This window comes from Brassica napus, chromosome C3, assembly GCF_020379485.1.
Source record: "Brassica napus cultivar Da-Ae chromosome C3, Da-Ae, whole genome shotgun sequence".
Lineage (NCBI taxonomy): Eukaryota > Viridiplantae > Streptophyta > Magnoliopsida > Brassicales > Brassicaceae > Brassica > Brassica napus.
Window position 1 is genome coordinate 9,089,073 of NC_063446.1, and position 15,191 is coordinate 9,104,263.

Sequence of the window (15,191 nt, forward strand, 5' to 3'; positions counted from 1 at the left end):
ATCTACAATATAAAAAAATAAACAATAAGTAAATATACAATATTAAAAATGAAAAAACTAAATTAAACATCTATCTGAAAAATGTATAATAAAATAAATAATAAGTAAATACAGAATATGAAAAAATAAAAATATTACAGTAAATATCTATCATAATATTAAATAAAAATAAATAATAAGTAAATATACAATACAAAAACAGAAAAACTACATTAAACATCTATCTAAAAAATGTGTAGTAAAATAGGGTGTGCTATGTTTATGTGCCAATGTGAAATCTATATTTTTATACAATGTGCAACTGTAGGTGACTTTGATTTGAAAAAAAAAATATGGGATTAAAATAGTAATTTATTTTGATATGTTGATAATCATTATAGTTTTATGATCAGAATTTTTGGAATAGTAAAAATGATTGACAGGAGGTAATACTAGTATATATGAAAATCAGAGATTGAACCAAAATGCACAACTGAATCACTCCAGGCTAATTCTACTCCCATAAAAAAAAACTTGGATCTAAAAATAGAATCACTATGAATTCGAAAATGAGAGGCCACACAAAACTCACGCAAATAGTGGAGAGATTGACCTTTGATCCACAAAAAGGATGAGAAGAATCTGCCAGAGGGAGATGAAAAAGTTTGGTCATGCATATTCAGATTGAAGAAAAAAGAAAGAGTCGTAAAACAGAGATAAAAGAAAGAAGACAAAAATGGTTGGAAGCAAGGAGAAACGAGACAAGAGACTCCAACAAGTCTCTCTCCTTCGTACTATTCCTTACTCCGATCACCAGAGGTATCTTCTTTATAAGATGACTTTGTCGTTTTTGTCTTGTTTTTTTGGTGAACCATTTTATGTTTTGATCTTTAATCAGAAGTTATGATTATATTATGTCATTTAGGAGATTCATTAGATATTTTTATTTTTTTCTTGAATATGCTGAAATAAAAATTGTTGTTAGGTGGTGGACCTCTGAAACTGTGGCGGTGGTAACAGGTGCGAATAGAGGGATAGGATTTGAGATGGTGAAACAATTGGCTGGACATGGCTTAACTGTTATTCTAACATCTAGAGACGAGAATGTAGGCGTCGAAGCCGCTAAAGTGTTGCAAGAAGGTGGGTTCAACGTTGATTTCCACCGCCTTGACATCTTGGACACTTCCTCAATTCAAGACTTCTGCCAATGGATTAAGGAAAAATATGGATTCATTGATGTTTTAGTAAGTTTGATCCCATTATAACATTTTCTTTCACTTTGGTTATCTAAAAATCAGGTCTGAAATTCAACAAGATTTTTTAAAAATCAGTGCATTCAAAAAATCGTTTTTAGCACTGTTTAAACAATCTACTAAATGGCGTTTAGCCACCGTCTAACTATTCTTGAACATTGATTAAAAACTTGATGATGTGATTTTTTTTTTTTGAAGATAAACAATGCAGGTGTAAACTACAATGTTGGAACACATAACTCCGTAGAGTACTCTCATATGGTTATATCTACAAACTACAATGGGACAAAAAACATAATCAAAGCCATGATTCCATTGATGAGACAAGCTTCTACAGGTGCTCGTATTGTCAACGTCACCTCGAGGCTTGGTAGATTAAAAGGCCGCCACAGTGTAAACATATATCTCTCACTTCTCCTATTTTTTTCTTCCAACACTATGTAGCAACTAACAGATTTTTTCTTATTGAACAGAAACTTGAGAATGAAGCTGTGAGAGCTAAGCTTATGGATGTGGACTCTCTGACAGAAGAAGCCATCGACGAAACAGTATCTGAGTTTCTGAAGCAAGTGGAAGAAGGAACGTGGGAATCTGGAGGTTGGCCACATTCTTTCACAGACTATTCCGTCTCCAAAATGGCTGTGAACGCGTACACGAGAGTACTAGCGAAAGAACTATCTGAGAGACCAGAAGGAGAGAAGATATATGCAAACTGCTTTTGTCCCGGTTGGGTGAAAACCGCGATGACCGGTTATGCGGGGAATATCTCAGCAGAGGATGGAGCTGACACTGGAGTCTGGCTTGCATTGCTTCCCGATCAAGCTATCACTGGAAAGTTCTTTGCCGAGAGACGTGAGATCAGTTTCTAAATGAGAAAAATGGATGGGACTTGCTTCTTGTGTTGTTCTTACTCGTTTTTTTCTTAAGAAAGAAAGCTATTTAAAGTTAGTTTTATATATAGTTTAATTGTGAAAGATATAAGAGTTGATATGAATAAAAGTTTTACCCCTTAAATTGTTAGTTTTCTGCGTTTCTATTATGATATTTTTTTCGTTTTGAATATGTTCATAGTGGTTTCTTGGGATAATAATTATTTTTACCCATCGTTTTCTGTGATTTATAAGAATAATATTTTAATTCCTCTATGTTCAAGAATTCATTTTGTAATTTTTATAAATCTTGAGATAAGATTATTTTTTGCTAAGAAGAACCAATATGAAATAAGACCATGCTAATTAATTCTCATATCAAGTATCTTAATCACTGGTTAGTGTGGTCGGATGGTACATGATGTCTGATCCTAAAAATTGTGGATTTAAATCTGTTACTTTTAGATTATCATAACTTGTAACTAGGCGATATGAATATTTAGCTTCTTTTGCGCAAGTAACCGCATCAGACTAATCAGATACTTGAAAATTAGTCGGTTGAGTCTTAGTGCGTTGAATATTCCGGATCAACAAATCTCTTGTATCTTAATGCACAATCAAATTACAAAAATATGAAAATTAGTTTCATCATATTTTTGACATAAACCTAATTGGATTGTTGGAAAGACAAGAGTTCGTTGATATGAAGAAATTAATTATCCCTCAAACTTTTTGTTTTATGTTTTGTTTTATGTTTTGTTTTTCTTCTTATATAGACTTTTTAGTTCTCTTTAACACAAACTTTTTTAGTTTTTTTTTTTAACACAAACTTTTTTAATTTCCATATGTTTTTTTGTGAAAGTATACATACTTTTCTTTGATTTTCAAATACTCTACACTGGCAATACAAAAAAAAATCATCATTCTCACTGACCAAGCATACCCAATATATATATAAATATGTTATATAAATATATATATTTTTCACTTTTCTTTGTAAAACAGAACCAATAAATATGTTACACATATATGTGGACAAACACCGTTTTTTAATGCTCTTAATTAAGAGCCTCTCAATTTTCTCTTTCCTAATTTTAATTATTTAATTTCTAGAAACTCGTGTTAAGATACGAGCGTTAAACATGCTCTAAGCTTTTTTTTTCTGAGGGAAGAAAACAAGCTCCTCCTCAATGGTGAAATGGATTTCATTTGGCGACCCAGTAACTGAGTAAGAATATACTCCAGTGGTTTCTGTGAGATTGCTCGGAAACACGTACGACTCGCCCGCATATGTAAGACTGATCTCATCACCTGGACCAAAAATAATAGGAATATAAGAAAAATATAACCTAAACAAATGGAATGTTGTATAAAATTTATTTAGAAGATAGAGAAGATAAAAGAATCAAATATACCTTTGAGGTCAAAGTCAGGAAGATCTTCAGTGTCAAAAGGACCAAGCTGATCCCATTCGAGAAGAGGATCGACAAGGGGAGACAGAGCATCGACACCAGGAGACGGAGGATTGACTTGCTCTAAGCATTCAAACTGCCAAAGTCAGGAAGATATCATATTAGCTATCAGATTCTACGGATAAAGATAACCAGTTCCAAAAATATAAGAAGAGAATATTTGGAAATATTCAGTTTCCTTATTTGTTAAATCGCTTTTTTAAAAAAAAAAATTGAAAAAAATAAAATTGTGTTTTAATGAATTTTTAAGTTTAAAAAAGAAAAATCTCATTTTTTAATTGGGGATTTCTAATGTTTTCTTCTATTTTAATCACTTTAATTATCCATCATTTTCATGGGTTTCACAAAAACAAAAACAAAAAAAAAAGAATGAAAAGTCAAGCCCAACTTTCACCGTTTACATATCCCAGTCTTTTAAAAAATTTATAACCTCAAATTTGTATTAATTACATTTTCTTTATATAATCATCTATATGTTGTCTTGGGACCATTTGTAATTGTAACTGTAGAATAAAACCTATTTTGAATTTATGATGGGCCAATCCGTTTGAGCTTGAAATTTTTAATTGTTTTTAGAATTAAACAATTTACACAAGGTGTAAAATGAAAATATTAAAATATAACTATAAATTGGGTTAGGTTTATAATTTAGACAATAATTGTGTGGTTCTTTATGGGCCGACCATACAAAATTAATCAGAGCTGATTATCAAAAATTTTTATGCACCAAATAAACCGAATACTCTGAAAATAGTTCAATCCTTATAAAAATAAAATATGTAACTTTTTATTTTAATTAATTTTCTTTAAGTCCTTAACTGAATAGATACTTAGACCCTGATTGGCAAAGCAGATGATAAAGCAGTAGCAGTATGCTATAGAAGCAATATGCAGCAGAAGATGTATGATTTTACTAAACTGTTTAATAGATTGATTGGTACAGCGGACATGTTATTTAAAATTATTATAAAAGTTAGTATATAATATATAAGATATTTATTTATAATAAATATACTTCTAATATATATATATTAATATTAATATTAATATTAATATATAAAATCAAAAGATATATTATTAATTTATTTTATTTACTAATTTCAAAATTATTTTATATCGAAAAAATATTATTTTAAAAATAAATTTTACAATTAAAATGTCTATTTAAAAAAATAATATTTTACATTTAAAATATAATTTAATAATATATAATTTAATTAATTAAATTATATTTTAAATGTGAAATAATATTTTTCAAAAAACATATTTACATTGTAAATTTGTTTTAGAAATCAAAATTTCATTTTTGGAATATTAAAATAATTTTATGATATTATTAAATAAAATAAATAAACTAATTATATATTTTTCTTAAATTTTTAAATTATAAACGCAAATGCTCTTCCAAAAGCTTCATATGGGAGCATTTGCCTGAGAGCATTAGCATTTAGTAAATGCTTTTCTAAATATTTTTTTAATAAATGTTGATTGGATAATGTAAAGCATAGTGTTAATGCTAATGCTCTACCAATCAAAACTTTAGAAAGATGATGCTTTTCGAATGCTTGCAGTCGACAGTATCTATAGGATTGATAGTTTGGTTAATGTGATACATTAATCCCCTAGACTATATTTGAGAAGTGATTTGTATATGTGTCATCACTACATTAACTTTCACAAAAAAATGATGACATGACTTAAAAGAAATATGACATGACATAAATCTAATTGTGACATGTAAAATTTACTATATTTAGATTTATATTTTTGGTAAGATTTCTTAAATATAATAATGATGATTTTCTATATACGGATCTATATTTTTGGAAAAGATTCATAATATAGTAATAACTAATAAATTTTATATCAAAAATATTTTTTCTCAGTAAATATTTATTTTGGTAAGATTTTATGATACATAATAACTTTTCTATATCAATTAAAATAATATGTTTTTATATACAAATAATAATTACAAATATTAAAATTTTACATCAATATATGAATCATATTTTTATTATTAAAATAAGTGTAGTTTAAAATATATTTTATCAACATATATAAGTTATTTTTATTTAATGTATATATTATTAGAAATAATTTATATATTTACAAATAGACATATTTAAAATGGTAATTAAATAAATAATAATATAATAAAGTAATTTTATAAATTTCAATTATTTTTATCAAAAGTTAAATAATGCAAAATTAAAAGGTCAAAGTAAACTTGAATAAATCAAACTAAAAATAATTACATTATTGTTTTATTTTTTAAACTAATAAAACTAAAATATAAAAATAGAAAATTTTATTTATATATAACATTTTTAAATATTTTATATCTGCGTATGGCGCAGAAAAACTCCTAGTTATAACACTTTGTAGGGGTTATTGGTTGTTGTATTTTAATGGATTTGAAAATCCAAACTAAATCTAGTGTTATTGGTTTTATGATTTTCAAATCTGTATTAAAATCATGTGTTATTGGTTTAATGATTCATAAATTCTGTATCAAATCAAGTGTTATTCAATCATACGGATTTACTAATATATTTGATTTTATAATGGATTTGAATAGATTTGTTTGGATTTCTTAGTTAAAAATACAAAGACTCAAATCCGAGGGAAAACCTCCGGATTTGCATATTTTACTTGGATTTATAAATACTATATGGATTTCTAAATCAATCAAAATATATAAACCAATAACACCTCTCCTAAGTACCAAGAATCCCTATTATTATCGTGATACATAACAAAATTTAATATAAGTTTTCCATAACTACCAAAAAAAAATTGGACAAGTTTCTCGTTGTTGCCAAAGTTTTTTATAGTCTTCAACTTAAATTCCCATATATAAACTTTTTCCTTGTTGCCAAAGTTTTTTATAGTCTTCAACTTAAATTCCCATATATAACTTCTGAAGAATTGTGTTGCAAGCATATATATTCGATAGATACACCAGTTTGGTGATAATACTTCGTATTTATTTCTTTCTTATTTGATCGAAACAAATATATTACACTTACCTAATTTTTCCTGATTCTATATATGTGTATCACGTTAATTTAAGATTTTTATTGCATTCTAACATTTAAAAAATGAAATAATTTGATTGCTTATGCTTCGGTTCAATTGAAATCAAAATACACCTAACCAACATCAACCGTAGAAAAATCAGATATTTTGATGTTTTTTACGCGAATAGTTTTCAAATGTTTTCATGTTTTTCGTATACAATATAAGAGGTTTCTTGTATTTGTTGACACATACTTACTTAATAGTATAATGTCTATTTGTTCCAAGCATATATTATCTTCAACACATAATTACAGTAAATTTCTTATTTAGAGATTCCCGATAACTTTGCTTTATGTGTTGAACCTAATAATAATGAACACTTGTATTCGTTTTGGTTTAGTGCTCCGTTAGTGAATGGATGATTGTACACAATCTATATTTTTATCCCAACACATACATAACCTGAGGGTTGTGCCTAATTATTGTTTTAGGATAGTCCAATCTTATGTTTCAACGATACAAATAATACTTGCAACTTCAATTGGTTTAGAAAATAACCTTACATATGCATATATTTGATTTCGCTTGACATAGAAACACGAACGCCGATTTATATTGAAATGGTGCTTATACATTCGAACAAAGTTTTTTTCAGATACAAGAACACTTTTTTTCTGACACTGATTGTATTCCAAGGAAAAGAGTTTAACAAAGAAAACCCCTAAAACACACACATCTCACAAACAGATATAAGAACACAGCGTTTGGCAGATTATTTTATACAATACTTCAGCATTAATCTAAAATGTCACAATTTTAATAAATTTTATTATTCATGATTAGAATGATCGTCAAATGTACGATATGAACCCCCACGATACAATTAAGAATCGTTTCAAAATGAGAAAACAAATTTTACCGAGTTGGTCTTAATCATAATTTCCTAATATGCTAATTAACAAATAATTTCTTAATGCTAATTTCCTAAAAGGACATTTTTGTAAAGTTTCCATAAATACAATAACGTAAGTATAGGCACCTCATATCTTGACGGAGATTTATTGATTCTTTACTAAATGTCACATTTTCGTACTTCTAAATTAGGCAAAAGAAGTATTAGAAAAGCTATAACAATTTTTATTTGTGGACAATAGATTCTAACCAATCAAATAATAATGGTTTCTTTTTTCATATTTTTGAAATTCTGAAATCTATTCTTTTGTAATGTTTTAGAATTAATAAAGGGTATAAAATAGACTAAAAATTGTAAATAATGGAAAAAGGTGTATTGAGACAAATGTTTAGTTAATAATACGTTCTATATTAGCAAATTACAACCTCAAATGGAAGCTATAGGTTTTACAGCAAAGTCCTCTTCTCTCTGTCATCACAGACCTTGAGTGGAAAAAATATTCAACGCTGATCCATGTTGATCTCTTTATCGAAATGGTGCCCGTAAAGTCTATAGGCAGATGTCGTTGCGTATCGAAGCTCTTGACATCTATGCTTCGCCTTCCCTATTTCACTGAGTTGTTTTCCACTAGATCTTCAGCTCGGCCTCATATATTGTTCGCTATTGGGATCAAAAACAGTTGTTTCGGAATCAACGTCTAAAACTGCATCTTTTTACTACCAATATTTTGTTATCTTTTTTTCGTATTTATGTGTTTACGCAGATAATTCGGGTCCTCTAAAAAAAATAAAGGTACCCTAACTTTTCTAGTTTAACAAAAATCGACAATGTCAATTTCGATTCCCACATCAGCCTTAGTGCGGAAAAGATGAGTTTTTATACATCTCGTCACCTCGACCTCAAAATTCAGATGATAACTTCTTTTTTCTGTATAGCGGCTAATTATTTTTTTTGTGTCTTTTGTGATGGTTCTTGTTAAAGAAAGATTTTCAATTAAAAAGATTGAGAAGAACTATAGTGATGTCACTTAGAAAATGACATTTTTGTTATTAACATATGAACATGAGGTTACTTTGTTAAAATGCTCCTATTTTAATACTAAGGGGATCATGGGTATCATGATAATGATTTTAGTATTCTATAGTAGTTACTAGCAAACAAGGGAGTCCGAGACAGCATAAAAGCCAAACATATTGGAATGTTGCTCAGCCATTCATCTCCCTCATATATCCTCTCTGTGTATATATATTTTTGAACTACAACATCTTCTCTGTATATATCCAACTTAGTACCTGATCTGCTGAGTCATTGCCCCCAAGCGCAAAGATTTGGCTTGTAATTTTAACGACAACACTTGTTGGAACAGACAAAACTTAATGACTCTATGATTAAATGTCAAGTTGGGAAAAAAAAAGAAGACATATGGCATCTCTCTCCCTCGGGAAAACGAGTGCAGACATTTATAAATTAAAAGAGTTCTATTTTCTTTTTATATTTTCTTTTTTAATCACTCGTGGGCAAAAGATGGTCCTACGTTGATTTTGTCCATGTTGTTTCTTCCGGTGCTGCTTTGAAATTTCTTCCGTTGTTCCTCGTAGTGTTTTATTTGCTGCACAAGCACCAAAAACGAGATTCATATTGTACACTTACAGGAGAGACGGGTTGAAATTTTTCAGTATCTCAAAGTGGATTGAAAACATTAGGTGTTACCTGTTTGCTGACAGATGGTGTGACTGAGGACAAGGCTTGCTTGAAATGAGTCATCTTGATGGTGCAATCACTAAAATCCATATCGCCATCTTCAGACGACTCAATGGACTGGAACTTCTCCTTCACAGCCACGTGTATAGCTTTGTCCATCTTCCATTTCATCAAAATTCAAACCAACCATCAGTACAGAACATGGGAGTAGTAGTAGTAGTCTTATGTATCAAAAAGCATTTATACCGACAAAGATTTACCAGGTTAGCGAGATCAGCTCCGCTGAAACCTTCACAGTACTTGTTTGCAATGGCATCCAGATCAACACTAGGATCTAAGGGTCTCTTGTTTGCAATAGATTTTAGGATCGAAACACGGTCATCCGCGTTAGGGAGGGGTACGTACACAAGATTCCCAAACCTACCTGGTCTCAAGAAGGCAGGATCAATCGCATCGAGCCTGTTCGTAGCTCCGATGACATAAACGTCACGTCTATCTCCACCGTGCAGCTCAGTGAGAAACTGAGGACCATCAAAGAATCAAAGCACCTGATTAAGATTTAGGGTTGCAATATAACCTATAGCAAGAAAGCCTTTTTATGTAATTACCTGGTTCAAAAGACCACCAACAACCAAATGATCACCTTCTCTGCCACGCCTTGCTGTCAAAGCATCCACCTGAAATTTTTAAAAGACATTACGAATCAGAGAGCTCTTGTTTAACTTGAATAGATTCAAAAAACATATTGGCAAGATATATTATTATTATTATTACACAAACCTCATCAAAGAAGATTACACATGGTGAGCTTGTCCGGGCGCGCTGAAACAAGGTCCGAATAGCACGCTCGCTTTCTCCAACGTATTTATTTAGAAGTTCTGGACCCTGAAAGCCAACGATACAACAAGGATAGGAACCATCATTACTAAGGACCATTTTTATTATGCAAATCAAAATTCAGAAAATCTGGCATACCTTGATGTGTATGAAATTAGCTCCTGCCTCGTTTGCAACTGCCTTTGCAACCAAAGTCTTTCCACAACCCGGTGGTCCATAGAGCAAGAAACCTGTCTCTAACGTCTTTCCAAATTTCTATATATATAAAAAAAAAAGGGAAACACGTTCAGACCCTAAGGGAACAAGCAAGTAAGTGTTGACTAGTACGTAACAGTGGCAAGGGTTTTTGTTACTACCTCATACATGTCTGGATATTTGATAGGCCTGACTATGTAATTGTTGAGTTCACTCCGTAGATGGCCAAGCCCACCAACATCATCCCATGAGACATCAGGCACGGTAGAGAAACCTTCTCTAGTTAAAGATCCCTTAACTAACTTGACTGCTTCCTCAAAATCAGACATTGTGACAAAGAGCTTATCCAAATCTTCGTCTGACCAGGGCAGCCTCAGCCAAGATCTATCATCATCACAGTCACCGGAGGGTTGCAATTTTCTTGAATCCATGATCCTCTTTACGCAAAGACTGGCAGCCATGTCAGCTAACTCCTCCAAATCAGCTCCAACAAAACCTGGTGTTAAGCGAGCGATTCTTTTCATGTCAAAGGAACCTTCAAGTCTAAGTCTTTGGGCAACGAGAGAGAGAATCTCAGCCCTGGCATGTTCATCAGGAGGGGTTAGAGCAATCTCACGCCCGAATCGCCTACCCCTTCTGAGAGCAGGATCAAGAGCATCAGGGGTATTAGTAGCTCCAATGACAACAACATATCCAGCAGCAGCCGGCGTATCTTCTCCTCCTCCCGGGGGAGGCCCATCCATACAAGTCAATAGTTGTGTTACGATCCGCTTCTCCGTCTCCCTTTGCTGGTTCTCTCTCTTAGAACCAATTGCATCAATCTCATCGATAAACACAATAGAAGGCGCAGTCCTGTAAGCTTTAGAGAAGAGCCTTCTAATATTCTCTTCAGACGCACCTGAGAGATTGTGATCATCAGTAAACAATCAAAAAATGGGGTGGGGGAGTACAATTATTTACCAGAAACACCAGAAAGAAGTTGTGTGGCTGAAATCTGATAAAAGGGAACACGAGCTTCGTTGGCGACGGCATTGGCCAAGCGAGTCTTTCCACAGCCAGGTGGTCCATGGAATAGAATCCCGCTTGGTGGCTTCGCTCCAATCTTGCCAAACAATGGAGGATTGAGAAGAGGGGACAGAATATACTGATCCAACTCATCCATCACTTTTTTAATCCCGCCAAAGTCTTTAAAAGTAGGTCCTACTTTACCAGGAGGAGCAAGTTTCGAGATATGGCCGCCACTGTCTTCTGACGAAGAAGAAGAAGAAACTGACTTCTCCTTGACATCAAGACGTCTCTGTTTCTTCATCTTACCACCACCAGCACCTTCATCAGAATGACGTCTCTGTTTAGGAGGAGCAAGTTTCGTGGAGCTATTCATCTTAGCGTAGCTACCTCTTAAGCAGTCACTGGTCAAATCAATCCTTGGACTCACCTTAGCGTCCTCAGAAGTCGAGATATGGCCGCCACTGTCTTCCGACGAAGAAGAAGAAGAAGAAGAAGAAACTGACTTCTCTTTGTTTCTCCTCTCGACATGTGATTGTTCATCAAGACGTCTCTGTTTCTTCATCTTACCACCACCAGCACCTTCATCAGAATCATCATCCTCTTCGTCTTCTTTCACACGCTTCTTGTTGTTGTTTCGGGCATCAAGGACATTTCGGACGTTGAGGACAAGTGCTTGACGGGACATCCTCTTATATTTACCGTACCTGGAACGGAGGGCGTCCACGATTTCCTCCGCCGTAGATAAATCCTTCCCGCACGAATCCATAGCTCGACTCAAATCTCTCCTACTATTCTCTCTCCTCCCCATCGTCTGGTGGTGGCTGGGAAAACCCCTAATTTGCCCAGAAAACCCCTAATTTGCCTCAGTTTTATTACCCTGTGAAACGGTTGAAAAGACAAAACTATCCTGCACTCTTCTGTTTTAAAAGTATTTATTTACAAGACACTACCTATCACTGTTTTATTTATAATCTATGATTTAAATTATTCATTATTTCCATAATTTCTTTTAATCTAACATATATATTTAAGAACCGCTTGGAGCATTTGCGTTATGTTACTTAAGAGCATTTCTTCCTCTTCGCCTATGTTGTTGGCTCTTAATCTTATTTTTTGGTTTCACCTTCATTATCATCATGTTTGTAGTTTAAGTTTGTGTTAATATGCTTCCCTTGTTTGGGCTTCGCTTCCGGAGAACTTGTTGTTCTGCCGGCGTAATTTCTGGATTTAGTCCGGATTTGGTTTATCCGATCAATGATGTACCCCTCCATGTGTAATGTTGGTTGTTTAATACAAGTATCTTTTAGTGTGAAAAAAAAACATATATATTTAAGATTTAACAATGATTCCATTGTATTTAAATTTTAGCTAAACAATTTTATTAAATAGAATCTGTTGCAACTTTATTCTCACGTACCATAATATCTAATTATAATTTTCTAACGTGTTTTTAGTTAACACTACCGCAAAAAGTAAAACCCTAAGGCGAATATACTTTTAAAGAAAATAAAAGAAAATACAAAATCTCGAGATCTTCAAGATTTTTGAGATTTCAATTAAGGTGCCTGATGAGATTATGGGATCACGGTTGTATTGAGGTCTCCATGGTGGTGTCTTTCAAGATCTATGAGATCTACAATAGTTTTGGAGCAAAGCGGAGAAAATGAAGGATTTTGGATGAGTTTACATTCTGGGGACAAAGGGTCCTGTTCTTTTCGTGAACCGGATGAGAATTCCAAACGCGACATCCGACCGCAGTAATTGGATGCAGCAATCAGATGTCGTTCGTTCTCGATTCTGGATATTCTGGATCATGCGTCTGGAAACTGTATCTGGATGCATAGCTCGACTCAAAACTCTCCTACTATTATCTCTCATCACCATCGTCTACTGGTGGCTGGGATTCAGTGGTTAACTTTTGGAGGCGCAGACAGAAAAAGCTTAATTGCCTAGAAAAACCTTAATTTGATTTATATATTGGCTTGAGACACTTTCGGCTGCTGAAATACTTGGGTTGAAAAGACAAAACTATCCTCTTTCTTAGGCCTGGGCATCGCTAAGGTACTCAGTTCGGGTTTTTCCGGATTTTTTAGTTTTGGCATTTTACACTCTTAGATCTCATATCAAAATTTTATCAGAGCATCTCCATTCTCCACATCAAATAAATAAACGAAAAATTAGAAAAATAGGACATTTTAAATTTTAGAAAACTATTTAGAAAAAATATGATTTTTAGTTCCTGTAAATACCATAAAGCCTTTGATATTAACTAATTAATATGAATTATAATGGGCAAATCTCCAAAATAGCACATTTCTAAGTTTATATCACAAAAATAGCACTCAAAAACTAAAATGACCAAAATAACACATTTTTAAGTTTATCCTTTGAAAATTTTAATTTTTTTATTTTTCAAAATTTGAAATCTTATCCCTAAAACCTCATTTCTCAACTCTAAACCCTAAACCCTAAACTCTAAACCTTAAACCGTAAACTCTAAACCATAAACCGTAAACTCTAAACCCTAAACCCTAAACCCTAAACCCTAAACCCTAAACCCTAAACTCTAAACCCTAAACCCTAAGTTTGTGACTTTTGATAAAACATTAAGTGCTATTTTTGTTACTTTTGAACTTGAGTACTAGTTTGGGAACAAAAACTTGATTTAATGCTATTTTTGTCTTTTTCTCAATTATAATTATTAATAATATTTTTCGTTATTAATCTAATATTAAAAATGGTAAAACCAAAGGGAATTATAAAAAACACGGCTGAGATAAAACAGAGAGTTACCCTAATTTTTTTTTCTATCTTGTCTTCTCGGCCGTAACTCTTGACTCTATCAATGGAGATTTAGGGTTCTTGGAGAATCCTTGTTCTTACTTCGATGAGCTCTCTACATATCTCTCTCTTCGATGTTCAATTATTCTCCCTTTCTCCTTCTTACATGATTGCAGAATCTAAAGAGGAGAGCCTCGTTGTCAATTTGGAATAGCAGAAAATCGATGTAATAACCACTGTTTTCTCGGCTCTCTCAACATCTGAAAATGATTTGGATCTGTATCTTTTTTCTTTTTGGAACTCCATCTCAGGTCTCGCAGTGCTTAAGTGGGAGATTAGTGGTTCTCAGGTTTAACAATTTGTAGTTAACTGTTCTTTCTGATTTTGTAGCTTGATTCTCGTGAGGTTGAAGGCGATGATAACAATGTTGAGGATGAATCCGAAGAGTTCAGATTGAGGCTAACATTGTGGATTTGAGCTCGCAGCTTCAGTCTTTCAGACACTGTCCAGCCTCAGAATACATGATTTCCAAGGGATAAACATCGAACAGTTCAGCCGCACCTTCTGCCCATAATCAGGATGGAGGAGTACGATAATTGAAGGTCTGGCCAAAGGACACCAAGCTGGTGATGCTCGAGCAGCGGTTTCTAAGCCCAAGTAGTTAAAGCTCTCAAATGCGCCGATGGAGATATAGTCTTTTGCCATCAGGGAAGTTGCCACCTAAATGCCAAACCTTTTATACTTTTAGCCGTGGTTCCTGTGTTTTCGTAACTTTGAATGTTGTATCATCATACTTTTGATTTGCAATAACAAATTTTGGAACATCCTCGAAGAAAATCTCGTATTAAGAACTGGTTTTTGTCTTACCAATAAAGACAACAAATTAAAGATAGTAGAAAATTCTTGAATAAAGTGATGATGAATTAGAATAGAACTATATATCGGGAGAGGATGAGAAAAACATGGGGAAAATGTTTTTTGAAAGATTCTGGGTACATTTAGTTTAGATTCAGGAAACTTTTTTAACCGAATATATGGAAATTTTCATATTTTCACCATTAGCTTAGAATATGTATACTATCTACGGTGAACACTATATAATAAGTGAGAAACGTATTTTTCTTTTAGGGGTCATATAAGGTAAAATGCAGAACATGTT

At 32.7% G+C, this 15,191-nt stretch overlaps 2 protein-coding genes across 2 annotated transcripts; one reads left to right on the plus strand and one right to left on the minus strand.

The window, feature by feature from the left end:
- The first annotated feature begins 230 nt into the window (after positions 1-230).
- Positions 231-2,286, plus strand: LOC106386538 ((+)-neomenthol dehydrogenase-like). Its single transcript, XM_013826372.3, has 4 exons — positions 231-798; positions 965-1,223; positions 1,431-1,625; positions 1,706-2,286. Exons 1-4 carry the CDS (start codon positions 716-718, stop codon positions 2,099-2,101), a joined length of 933 nt encoding a protein of 310 aa, XP_013681826.1. The 5' UTR covers positions 231-715; the 3' UTR covers positions 2,102-2,286.
- Positions 2,287-8,864: 6,578 nt separating this feature from the next.
- LOC106387534 (cell division control protein 48 homolog C) lies at positions 8,865-12,110 on the minus strand. Its single transcript, XM_013827404.3, has 8 exons — positions 11,204-12,110; positions 10,405-11,141; positions 10,187-10,303; positions 9,992-10,096; positions 9,820-9,888; positions 9,472-9,732; positions 9,221-9,370; positions 8,865-9,119 (listed from the first exon to the last, which is right to left on the minus strand). Exons 1-8 carry the CDS (start codon positions 12,057-12,059, stop codon positions 9,018-9,020), a joined length of 2,397 nt encoding a protein of 798 aa, XP_013682858.2. The 5' UTR covers positions 12,060-12,110; the 3' UTR covers positions 8,865-9,017.
- Between the last annotated feature and the right edge of the window lie 3,081 nt (positions 12,111-15,191).

What these genes read in the sequence shown, in the direction of transcription:
- LOC106387534 (XM_013827404.3), bottom strand. Translation starts at nt 12,059, where the DNA reads ATGGGGAGGAGAGAGAATAGTAGGAGAGATTTGAGTCGAGCTATGGAT. An exon ending in ACTTCTTTCTGGTGTTTCTG is followed by an intron (nt 11,142 to 11,203) that starts GTAAATAATTGT and finishes ACAATCTCTCAG; the next exon opens with GTGCGTCTGAAGAGAATATT. An exon ending in CTAATTTCATACACATCAAG is followed by an intron (nt 10,097 to 10,186) that starts GTATGCCAGATT and finishes GTTGGCTTTCAG; the next exon opens with GGTCCAGAACTTCTAAATAA.
- LOC106386538 (XM_013826372.3), top strand. Translation starts at nt 716, where the DNA reads ATGGTTGGAAGCAAGGAGAAACGAGACAAGAGACTCCAACAAGTCTCT. An exon ending in ATGGATTCATTGATGTTTTA is followed by an intron (nt 1,224 to 1,430) that starts GTAAGTTTGATC and finishes TTTTTTTTGAAG; the next exon opens with ATAAACAATGCAGGTGTAAA. An exon ending in GATTAAAAGGCCGCCACAGT is followed by an intron (nt 1,626 to 1,705) that starts GTAAACATATAT and finishes CTTATTGAACAG; the next exon opens with AAACTTGAGAATGAAGCTGT.